The sequence below is a fragment of the Pipistrellus hanaki genome, assembly GCF_964339955.1.
Source record: "Pipistrellus hanaki genome assembly, chromosome: 3".
NCBI classification, from domain to species: Eukaryota; Metazoa; Chordata; class Mammalia; order Chiroptera; family Vespertilionidae; genus Pipistrellus; species Pipistrellus hanaki.
In genome coordinates this window covers 113,482,799-113,495,144 of record NC_140505.1, presented here as the reverse complement: position 1 = coordinate 113,495,144, position 12,346 = coordinate 113,482,799, and the positions used below count along the sequence as shown (strand labels likewise).

Here is a 12,346-nt window from a genome sequence, read left to right as displayed (position 1 = left end):
CAGGAGGGCAGGGCTTTGGGCAGGGATCACTAAAGAAGAGAGATGCTACTGTTGGACAGGAACTGCTTATAGGGACAGGATGATGAGAGAAAAAAGGTTGAGAAAGTGTGAGACAACAGGGTTTATGGATTGTTTGTTTGTTTGTTTGCTTTTTAGCCCAGGTGCCCACTTGCTTTCTTTTATAGTGCCCTCAGTGGGCCCCAGAGATCCCTAATTATTCCCAGTTTTTTTAAGTAGTTAATGCATAAATAGTGCTGTCACCATTTCAGAATACTTGCTGGTTTATGACACTTTGCAAAATAATATAGAAAACTTGACTTTTTTTATAGTCTACTGTTCGCATTCCCAATTAAGTTAAAGAATTACAAGCTTAACTTCTGCACCATCAATAAATGTGTACACAGGAACAGTGATCCCACAGACTAAAGTAATCAAAATCCATTTGCAAAAATAATTAGGCACACATTTTATTTTGTCTTAATATTGCAAATACATTTACAAAGGGAAAAAAGGATAGAAACTGCTCATCACACAGAAAAAAATGCATCATTCAAAACAGATTAATCTGAACTTCAACATTCTCTTTTTTAAAAATATACTTTATTGATTTCTGAGAGGGAGAGGGAGAGAGAGATAGAAACATAAATGATGAGAGAGAATCATTGATCAGCTGCTTCCTGCATGCACCCCACTGGGGATTGAGCCTGAAATCTGGGCATGTGCCCTTACTGGGAAGTGAACCGGGACCTCCAAGTTCATAGGTCAACGCTCTACCACTGAACCACACATGCCTGGCAAAATCTCAACATTCTTTGTGCTCATTTAAATATATTTTTAAAACACAAACTCAAAAAGACAAGTGAAAACTGTTTTATCAATTCAAATTGAGATCCTAAATCAACTATGACTACAAAACTTAAAAATAATCTTGTCTTCAATCTAGAAATGCTTGATTTGCCAACACATAATGAAAACACATTTTCTTTTACTAACAAGTTATTTTGAGTTATAGAGATCTTGCATATGACTAGCTTATCTTTTTTTTTTTTTTTTAATGACTTATAAAAATGCCAAGTTAGATGGTCAAACTATTCAGAGACTCAGATACTAAATGACATAGTGACTGGCCATTTAAAGTTGAAACTTCTTGTTTAGCAAATATTTTTCTAAAGTTATGATTCAGCATGTAAACTAACTTAAAAGGTCAACTCTTAATTGCCCCCCCAAAAAAAGAGATTTAGTATCAATAAATTAGAAGTAGGGCATCCAAATACATTTTGTTTACAGTTTTATAGTGTGTTTTTTAATTAAATTGGAAATGCCTATACATGAAAAGTGGAAGTCTCATTCTTCAGTTATGTACAGGATTGTAAGGAATGAACAGCCTAACTCTTCCAAATTAATTGATATAAATAAAGTACTAGTCTAAACTTTCTTCCAAAAAGCCCTGAAATTTAGACCAAGAGTAAATAAAGAATTAAGTACTACTCTAGTTTTTAATGCTCCCTTTCCCTCTTGACATGAGCAGCAAGATACTAGAATAAAAATAATTCCAGTATGTACTTCCAGAATATATCTACTTTAATTCTCCCATTTGATAGGGGGCTAAGAATAATAATAAAAATAAATTAAAAACTAAAAAGTAATTTAATAATTTAAAAAAGGCAGGCTGAGCATGGAGAGAGGGTAGGTTTAGGAGAATATCTGTTGTCAGTCAACCCTTTTGTAAAATTCGAGCACTATAAGTCCTCTTTAAATTATACCCAGTGCCATGGCAATTCTTTGATAAATTTTAAGGTTGCCAGATAACTTACAGAAAGCTAATAACACATTTTCATTTTTAGAAGCAAAATAAAAAAATAAAAATATTCAAGCCACTGAACAATTTCACTTTTTGAAATATCCTAAAATTTTTTCTTAAATTCAGATTTGCAAAGTTGCTACGTCATTAAGTAGACAATGAAAACAAATTTTCATATAAGGATTATGGATTAATTTTTTTATCAAGCATGTATTTTTCAAAAATCTAGGCCAAAGTGAACTAATTTGAGATTTAATTCTAAATTTAGATTTCTAAATATAACATCGCAATTAAACCAGTAAAAATACTTTTGTTTAGTATGTTTACTTCTCCAATTATTTAGTTTGGGAAATATTTACAACCTTGCCCCAAAAGATTATTTACAGTTTGAAAGATTAAAGATAAAAACAAAAATTGGCTCAACAATTGACAAAATGAAATGAATACAACTTTCCACTCAATCCAAAAATAAACCATTGCAGGTGAGCTCAGCTCACGTAAGTCTTAAAACCAATTCTTTTTCTGAGCTTCATAACTGGACTGAACGTTGCTCAAAAACAATACCTATGTTAAAAGTGAACAGATAAAAAGTGTTGTAAAGATTGCACAATGATTGAAACTGAGACGGATATAATGCATAATCATAACATTTCAGAGCTGGAAGAGATCTTCAAGATCGATCTAATCCAGCATCCACATTTTGCAGATCAGGAAACTGAGGGCCAAACTGAGTCATTTGGTCAAATGACTTGACCAGTCACATTCCTGGGCTGAGCCATTCATTCATTCACTCAGTCATTTCCCCACTTTCGGAAAGCAGCCTAAGTGTAAGGCTCAGTGGAAAAAAGTTGGAAGGCAGCATTCACCATTGTCAAGACAGGCTTCTTTCCTTATCTTCTTAAGATTAATCCTGAAATGCCCTAAGCAGCCAGAACTCACAGAAGAGTTCCACAGCCTCTGCAAAACAGGGCCCACTTTCGTTTTCACACATTTCAATAAACACAGTTGGGTTTAACTTCAGAGAGGCCTCAATTGTATTTACTTTAAGTGATTAAGCATTAACAAAGGGAAGGAAGTACAGTATTCTGAATGAGTCCCTCTCTAGTACATTCATAACTTAAGGAAGTGCAATCAGATAATGCCTTAACACACTAACAAGTTCACAGACAGGACAGGTTATGAAATCAAAGCTATCTGAGGTATCACTATAGATCAGTTAAGTCCAATAGCTCAAGTTTGCAAAGTGTGGAATGTAAAGATCTCCCCATTTCATTCAGATGTGGGTATATTTTTCTGAGTGTCTATATGTAAAAAAAGACCTCCAAACTCACATTCAAACTAATGCCCTCTTCTAAGGACACACATATCCAAACCAGGCCTTTCTCCTTAAAATCAACTTTCTTTAATTTCCATTTCATTTTAAAAAATTAGAAAAAATAAACAAACCCCAAAAGTTAATGTGTTGGTTAAAGAAATCCAAAATCTATGTATAATCAAAACAGCTTTAGCTCAAACTGCACATTTAAGAATTTGTAAAAAAAGAAAACATAAAAAAAAAAAAAAGGATGTGCAGTGAACTTACCCATAAACAAAAATCACCTATTTTACTTGGGACTTTTACAGTCTGTACGATCATCTGGCACCTACATGTTTTGTGTATCTCAATTCATAGTCAACTTCTTTAAGGAGAAGAAACCATATTGACAGAACTCTGAAATAAAATAAAACCACTTCTAAGTAAGGCACTTTCAAACGTGAAACAGCAGCGCTCTGCGCAACAGTTTGTGTTCTATGCCAAGATGAAACACAGATTATACAGCACTCTCAGAGATGATCACTGGGCGATCTCTAATAAAATATAATCTCCATTGAGGCTCTTGGACTTTACTGAATATACTGTCAGCTCAGGACTAAAGTGCTGCTTGTGCTCTTTTAGTTCTCAAACTTCCAGATTTGATTTTTATCCAGAGCATCACAAGTTCTCATCTGCACATCAGCGCGGCCCTCAGGTGTCCGATAAGCACTAAGACAGAGTCCTGAGTGTGGATGAAAAATGGTTCCGTCTTCTTTGAAATGCCAAATAATGTTTGCTGGCACAGGGAACCCATCTTTTGGACAATTCTGCATTCCTACGTGATTCTTTTGCTCAGGGACTTGTGCACATAACTCAGTCACAGAATTAAACCTGATTTCTTTGTTTGAAGTATATTCAAAGAATTGATTGCCCCCTTGACCATGGCATCCAAACAGTGAAAGGTTAGCACCTGTGGGGTTGTTGTCGGGAGCGTTATAATCTAAACATTCAGAAGAGATCCCCATACTGCGAATAGCTCCGTGCCAGCCTGGCCTATCCTCCGGAACGTGTAAGTTCGAAAACACATTTTTCAAATACCAGTCAAAGCTCTGGCACTTCAGCCGTTCTCGTAGCAATTTTCTTTCAGAAATATCCCCGTAAGATTCTTTCCTTGCTGGAGGGTTTCGATTGTAGAAATGCTCTTTGTACTCATCCATCCACACTTCAGCCGCCCGAGCAGTGTTCTGTAGAAAATTGGGCCGAGCATAGGGAGCCCGCTTAGGGAATACGTGGCCCACGTGGGAACACGGGTGGATCTCCAGTTTCCCTCCACACTGCCACACTCTGAAAGAGAGCTCCAGATTCTCACCTCCCCACACTTCCATCCCAGTGTCGTATGTCCCAAGGTACTCAAAATATTTCTTGCTGACAGCAAACAGTCCTCCGGCCATGGTGGGCGATCTGATTGGCTCAATTCTCGATTTCCTCCTGTCCCTTTCGTGCTTGGGGACAGAATGCCACTGGAACGTTAAACGCCAGTCAAACCCACCAATCATGGGTTCCCCAGTCTGCATATAGAACTCAAAAGTATTCCAATCGATGGTATCTATCACAGGACAAACGATGGCCGTTTCATCCTCGCCAATCCTTTCCAAAAGGGGTTCCAGCCAACCAGAGTTACACTCACAGTGACAATCCAGGAACGTGAGCACGTCCCCAGTGGCGAACGTGGCCCCGATGAGGCGGGCCCTCACCAAGCCCTCCCGCTTGGTGGTCCGAATCAAGCGGACTCGGTCGAGGTTGCTGATGTACGTTTCAAGCTGTGTCTTCAGATACACCCGGTCGCTCAGGTCATCCACGAGGATGATCTCCTTCAGGAGGACGGCGGGGGAGGTTTCCAAAACGCTGTGGACGGTGCGGAGCAGCGTGGACCAGGCTTCGTTGTAGAAAGCGATGATGACGGAGGTGGTGGGGAGCCGCCTGTAGTCGAAGGTCTTGGACTTGCACTCGTGCATTCGCTTGTCCTCTATGTGGCGGTGCAGGGAGATCCTGTCACTGAGGTAGATGTTGATGGCATATCGCTCAATGAGCTCCTCTTGCTGCTTCCGTTCGGCCTCGCCGAGCTGCAGTTTGCTGGCTTTGCCCCACTCGCCCAGGGCGCGGGGGTCTGCGGGCGGCTTGTCGTACAGCGGCCGGGACAGATCCCCCGCCTTTTGCTCGGGCTCGGAGAGCCGCCCGGGCCCCCGCTCCCAGGCCGGGCCGGCTCCCGAAGAGGCATGGAGATTGGAGACGGAGAGCTCCACCAGGACGTAGGCCACGGTGAGCAGCGCCAGCAGCAGGCAGCTCTTGCCCGCCCAGGTCCACCTCGCGGCCGCCCGGAGCCGCATGGTCTCCGCGCGGGGCGCGGGCAGCGGACCCGCCGCCGCCGGGCGTTCGGGGCTCGGGCGGGAGCCAACTCCGGAGCGGGCCCCCCCACCTCGCTCTCCCCGCGGGTCCTCGGCTCCTCGGCGGCCGCGGGGCCTCCCGGGTCCCCCCCGAGCCCGCAGTCACCGCCCGCCGCGCAGCCCCAACTCGCTCGGCACTTCCTCCCGCGCCGCGCACAACTTTTCTCAAACTCGCGGCCAACACCCACCCCTCCCCGGGCGCGGACAGGCCCGCCCCGCCGCCCGCTCGCTCCTCCTGGCGGTCAGTCCGCGCAAGGCTCCTAGCCGGACCGGGCCAGGCGGGACCCAGCGGCCCCGCTCCCCGCGCCCCCGGCCGCCCTCAGCTCTCCCAACCCGGGGCCTCGGGGTCCTCCAGGGGCGGCGTGGGCAGGAGGCGAGGCGTCCCAGCAGCGGAGCGCTGCCCCGTTACAAAATATATATATATATGTGTGTATATATATATATATATATATATATAGAGAGAGAGAGAGAGAGAGAGAGAGAGAGAGAGAATGAATATGAATGAATACAACTTACCCAATAGTTTGCCGTTGGGACTGAAGTCCAAGGATGTGATCGCAGCTTTGTGGCCCTTAAAGTAACGCTCCAGAACGGGGTCCTCCTGGGAAGGAAAGCGGTCAGGATGTGACAGCAGGTGCGGGCCTCCGACGCGGGGGGCCGGGGGCGCGCGCGGGGCCCCCCCGCGGGGCCCGTCCCGGGAGCGGCCGCGGGCGGCGGGTCCGCGGGCAGGAGGCCCCGCTGGGAGACGCGGGGCGGCCCCGGCCCCCGCAGGGCCGGCAGCATCCTCGGGTCGCGCTGCTCAGAACCGCAAGGACCGGAGAGGCCGCCCGGGCAGCGCGTCTGAAATGCAGGCTCCCGGGCCCCCCGGCTCCGGCGCTTTTTAAACGCCTCCCGGTGATTCTGACGCAGGCGTTCCACGGGAACCTCCGAGGATTCCGGAGGCAGAGCGCCCGCCCGCAGGGGCTCCGTCCCGAGCCCGGCCGGGGCCGGACGCTCCCGCCGCCAGGGCAGCGCTGGGGGAGACGCGGGCGCCCGGGGCGAGGGGCTGGAGACTGCGGGGGGGATCCGGCGGCGGACACCTGCCTCCACCTCCCGCCAGGTGCGGGCGCGGCTCCGACCGGGCCCCGCAGCCCGCAAAACCGGCTCCGGGGAGTCGCTTCCAGCCCGTCCTTACCGGGACGGAGGCCATGGGGGGAGCGGCGGGTCACCGGTTCCTGCGGGTGGGGAAACGGGGGAAAAGAAGGGGATGAGAAGCGATGGGGGACCATGCGGCGCCCGGAACCGTCTGCCTGGGGCGGCGGCGCCTCCCGGTCACTACAACAACGGCGGCCCAATCACCCCCGCGCTCCAGGCGTGGCCAGCCGAGCCCCGAGGTCCCGCGGCGCCGGGCACCGCCGGGCGTCCTCCAGCTGGCAGGCCAACCACCCCACGTTCAAGAGCGATCACACGCCAAGACCAAAATGTATTTACACTCACGCACCTCCAGGCATGACACCCAGAAAGAGAGTAGTTTCCGTGACTGGAATTAAACCGCTTGGAGCGAGAGGGTCAAGAGTCTGTGATCGATGCAATCGGAGTTCCATTACTCCTTAAAGAGACAGCGCCAGCGAATTCAAGAGGGTTCCCTATTGCTTGTTAAGACAGGGGAGGGAGATTTGAACAAAGCAGGAGCAGCTTAATGAGCACAAGGGAACTAAACCTTTGGAGAACACATTTAAATTTATTTAATTACTATTTCTCATACAATGTTCTGCGTGATGTAAATGTAGATTGTGGATAAATGAGATAAATTATTGAATAAATGAATATTGTGCATCCACTTAATGTTTTTCTATTTTTCTATTCTAATCTCATTTTTGTATGTTTTAGAACAACCAACTTATGCAGCAGCATATCTAGTATTTGAAAAGACTTAGGAATAAACTTTTTGTTTTGTTTAATTACTAAGGCCACATAGTAGCTACAGCCATTTCTGTAGTAGGCTTCGTTATACATATCACTTGAGCTTCAGCAACATTATGAAGGTGACAGTTACAAAATGTTACCAACGTTTACAAATTATAAACTTGATTCTTAGATATTTTATATGTAATTGTCAAAAATCACAGAGACAGCTCTTCCAATTCCAAGTCCATTATCTTTTGTGCCCAGCCTCAAAGCATCAAGGACACATCTGAAAATTACACACAGAATAAGAATTCTTGGCAGTATAAGATGGCATAATAGATCACAGCTGGTAAAATACATATTCTATGCAATAGAAAGGTATATTATATAACTTAATTACAGTTTAACTGCTGAATGTGATGGAATTTAGTTTTAATTAATACTGTACTGAGCAATTACACAGATAGGAAATAGCTTTAGATTGCAGTATTAGTTTAACTCTAATATAAATTTGTTGAATATCTGAGGAATAAAAAGGTGACTGAGATATCTTCCCTTCCCACTTAACAATCTAGGTTTCTGAGCCTCATATTTTAGCACATATTATGATGATTTAGGGCAGTGGTCGGCAAACTCATTGGTCAACAGAGCCAAATATCAACAGTACAATGATTGAAATTTCTTTTGAGAGCCAAATTTTTTAAACTTATTCTTCTAATGCCACTTCTTCAAAATATACTCTCCCAGGCCGCGGTACTTTGTGGAAGAGCCACACTCACGGGGCCAAAGAGCCACGTGTGGCTCACGAGCTGCAGTTTGCCGACCACAGATTTAAGACTCCCCCCCCCCCCATTCTCAAAGGTGCTGATTCAACATATAGAGGGTGGAACCAGAGTCCTTCCTATGTAATAAGCCCCTTAAATGATTGTGAGGGGAGTTTCAGCTGTGTACAAGGATGCGGGGGCTGTTTCTCTGTTTTCCGTGTCCATCTCCATCATGGAAAAGGAAACAGGTTCCTGAGTGGAGGAGCTGGGGATTAAGAAACTAAAGAAAGAAAGAGACCAAAAGGCAAAAATAGATTCTTCAAGCTGGGCGCTAGGTGGGCGCCATCTCTATGATGGAGAGGCAGCAAGCACCTGTGCCAGGCAGCAGGCTTATTTTATAGGGTCAAAGGCGCTTATTTGCATTCTTAACTAGGCCCTAGCATTACTGGATTTACATAATTAAACCCGTCCCTGCTGACACCTGGACAAAGGTAAATCAGAAACTGAATAACACCCTCACCTTCTTGGGAGGGTATAAGACCAGTGCCTTGGGCTCAGCTGACAATTTAAAGAATGTCCATGTGCTTTCTCAGGCGGCCTTCTACACAAGGAGAAACATTGCTCTAGTCTAGGAGGTGATGCATCAAGAGTGCTGATACCGGCAACTTGTCAGCAAAGTGGAAAGTCTCCACCTTGCTATTTATTCCCAATCTAGGTGTGACGTGTTTTTTAAAGCCTTACATTCTTAAAAATAATGCTGGGTTCTGGAGGGATTATACAATGGCATAGCACTGTGAAACACAGTTTGGCTGTTCCTAAAAATGCTAACTCCTAGGTATGTGCCCACAAGCGCTGAAAGTAGGGGCTTGGAACAAATGCTTGCACGCCAGTGTTTATAGCAGCCTTATTCACAATAGCCAAAAAATGGAAACAACTCACATGTTGAACAGATGAATTGATAAATAAATGTGATGCATACATACAATGGACTGATATTCAGTCATAAAAATGAAGTTCTGACACATACTACAACATAGGTGAAACTTGAAAACGTCATGCTAAGCCAGACACAATGGAACTTATATGAAGCACCTTGAATAGGTAGATTCATAGAAATGAAATGTGGAATGGAAGTTACCAGTAGCTGGGGAAAAGGGAGAATGGGGAGTTATTTTTTAATGGGTGCAAAGTTTCTGTTTGAGCTTATAAAGTTCTGGAAATCATGGTTGAGAATGGTGATGGTTGCAAAACACTATGAATGTAGTTAATGTCAGTGAACTATACACTTAAAAATAGTTAAAATGGTAAATTAATGTTATGTATATTTTACTACAATAAAAAATCATTCTGGGCCGAAACCGGTTTGGCTCAGTGGATAAAGCGTCAGCCTGCGGACTGAAAGGTCCCAGGTTCGATTCCGGTCAAGGGCATGTACCTTGGTTGCAGGCTCATTCCCGGTCGGGGGTGTCCAAGAGGCAGCTGATAGATGATGCTCTCTCATCGATGTTTCTATCTCTCTGTCCCTCTCTCTTCCTTTCTGTAAAAAGTCAGTAAAATATATTTAAAAAAATAATAATTCTTGGAATTCTGAGGGATAACCCAAACCTTAGGATTTCTCACAGTCAAGATATGTCTAATATGGGGTACACAAAATTACAAAAAAAAGGAACATTTGGATATGTAGACTAGCTCAAAAGGAAACAAAATTTTAAGTATAGATTTTCTCTGTCTTTTAGTAAAAAATATTAAACTTTTCCCCAAAATATCAAAAAATACATGTTTTTAATCAAATAGAAAAAAATCACCTATTGTCCCATCACCTAAAGTTGACTTTTATAAAAGTCATCTACCCATTGTATGCTCACTACATGCCAGATACTCTTCTAAATACCTTACAAATTCTGACATTTAATCCTCATAAGAATCTTATTGTAGAGATGCTGTTATTGCCATTTTAGTCTTATAGAGAAGGGAATTGATGTGCAGAGACATTTAGTTGCCCCATACACAGGAAGTGGCAAAACTGCCTCCAGACTCCACTCTCTTATTCAGTAAGTAAGTCATCATGCCTTTTGCATGATTGCAAGCATATTGTAAATATGTAAAATTCTGTATCTTAACCAAAGAGTAAGTTTTACAAAAAAGTAACATTTGCTTTATTTTCGAAATATGTTTTTATTAATTTTTAGAGAGAGAGGAAGAGAGAGCAATAGAGAGAAACATCAGTGAAAGAGAAACATCATCGATCAGCTGCCTCCTGCACACACCCTTCTGGGGATTGAGCTGGCAGCCTGGGCATGTGCCCTGACCAGGATTCAGACCTGCATCTCTGGCTGGTCGCTCAACCACTGAGCCACACTGGCTGGACCATTTGCTTTGTTTTCCTTGTACTGTCTCCATCTCTTACTTCAAACTGCCCTTCCTATGGTTCTTTTCCATATTAGATTTTATTCCTTTTTGTTATTCCTCACCTTTGTAAACAGCAAAAGCTCAGATGGACATTTGGAAATATGGCCAAATTGATGATATTTTTCCTAACCTCAAGTGTGCTTGAGTTCATGTAATTCTACTTGCTGCAGTAATTATTAGGGGCATCCTCAAACTACAAACTTATTAACTGTATGGGAGCCACGCTATTTCACAATATTTAAAAATGCACAAGGTCTCATTGAAAGCCAAGTACTAGGCAGGGCAAACTGACCCTTTCATTAGCCCCCCTTTTAATGGTCCCCCTCAAATCACAACCTGGATATATATATATATATTGATTACTAAAAAGGGCTGTTTGTATTATAGTTCGAATCATTCCTAGGTTAATTCACTTCAAACGTTGAAATTTCAGGCAGAGCACAAAAGTGCCATCTACTGTCCACATTCCTACTTGGCACTTGGAGTGAAAATATTTGGTAGCCTATTTCCAGGCTGTGTAACTCTCTTTTGGACACAGTTGCTACAAAATATAGGAGAGTACATAGAAAGGAAACTTCTAGATATGTTTTTTTTTTTAATATATTTTTGTTGATTTCAAAGAGGAGAGAGAGAAAGAGAGAGAGATTGATATGACAATGCTCAACCAATTAAGCCACACTAGTCAGGGCATTTCCAGTTATGTTTGAATCATTGAAGCATTATCCTGCTTTATTTTTTTACTGTTTAATTCTCACCCAAGGATATGTTTATTAAATTTTAGAGAGAGAAGAAGGGAGAGGGAGGAGAAGGGGGGACATCAATGTGAGAGAGAAACATAGATTGGTTGCCTCCCATATGTGTGCCAAGCGGGGATAGAATCTGTAACCTAGGTGTGTGCCTGGAAATCGAATCTGCAGCCTTTCGGTGTGTGGGATGATGGTCCAACTGAGCCACCCAGCAGGGCTAAATCATTATCTCTCCCCCTCTTTTTTTTTTTTTGACAACTATCAGTGATTTATTTCAATGAACATTCATTCTTCAAATCCTATCAACTATATCCTCACAATTGATTTGTTTCTTCCCATTTTTCTGTTCCTGGGGCTACTGGCTCTCTCTAAGCCCTCTTCTTCCACCACCCTCTAGACTCCAGGGCCTAGAGGATTTCAGTAATCCCTAATCTACTTCTGACTTCAAGATTTACCTCTATCTGTTGTGCATACTGCCAATAGCATCAGAGTAGCTTGCTAAAAGTACTTATAATTGGGCCCCACCACAGAGATTTGACTAGAAAGTCTAGTGTGAATACTAGGAATCTGTGTGTTCTCAAACTGGCTTTCCAGGTAGTTATAATGTGCATCAATATTTGGGTGCCATTGGGCAAATCATACCACAAGACTTCTTTAAAATGCATGCTGTCACTTTATGGTCTGAGTCTTAAATTCCTATTTCATATTCAACCACACATATCCCCCAGGCCGATTCTTAAGTTATTACAAGAAACTATACACATTCATACTTTGGAACATTTTCTAGAACTATTTCTATAGTGTGAATGCCTGTACAACTCCCAAGTTCTGCACAAAGAAACCTATCTCAGGATTTGAGAAGATACCGTAATTTTGAGCAATTGCCTTTCTTGGAAACTATTCCCTACCCCTTTTAAAAACTCTAGAGGCCCAGTGCACGAATTCATGCATGAGTGGGATCCCTCGGCATGGCCTGTGGGGATTGAGCCGAAACCAGCAGT

The 12,346-nt window shown here is 43.6% G+C and overlaps 2 protein-coding genes across 5 annotated transcripts in view; both read right to left on the bottom strand.

The window, feature by feature from the left end:
• Positions 1–6,982, bottom strand: part of POC1B (POC1 centriolar protein B) — a 103,566-nt gene extending 96,584 nt beyond the window's left edge. Inside the window, exons 1-2 of one of the 4 annotated variants that reach the window (XM_084876906.1) lie at positions 6,714–6,982; positions 6,056–6,140 (exon numbers count right to left, since the gene is read on the bottom strand). In XM_084876906.1, coding sequence (XP_084733032.1) covers positions 6,056–6,140; positions 6,714–6,728 — 100 coding nt within the window. In that variant the 5' untranslated portion in view covers positions 6,729–6,982. Of the gene's footprint in view, positions 1–3,383; positions 3,479–6,055; positions 6,141–6,713 lie in introns of those variants that run through there. The other 3 variants (XM_084876905.1, XM_084876909.1, XM_084876907.1) reach the window with 3 other exon arrangements.
• On the bottom strand, positions 452–5,753 carry LOC311619025 (polypeptide N-acetylgalactosaminyltransferase 4). Its single transcript, XM_084876904.1, has one exon. It carries the CDS (start codon positions 5,480–5,482, stop codon positions 3,734–3,736), a length of 1,749 nt encoding a protein of 582 aa, XP_084733030.1. The 5' UTR covers positions 5,483–5,753; the 3' UTR covers positions 452–3,733.
• Positions 6,983–12,346: the final 5,364 nt, after the last annotated feature.

What these genes read in the sequence shown, in the direction of transcription:
- LOC311619025 (XM_084876904.1), bottom strand. Translation starts at nt 5,482, where the DNA reads ATGCGGCTCCGGGCGGCCGCGAGGTGGACCTGGGCGGGCAAGAGCTGC.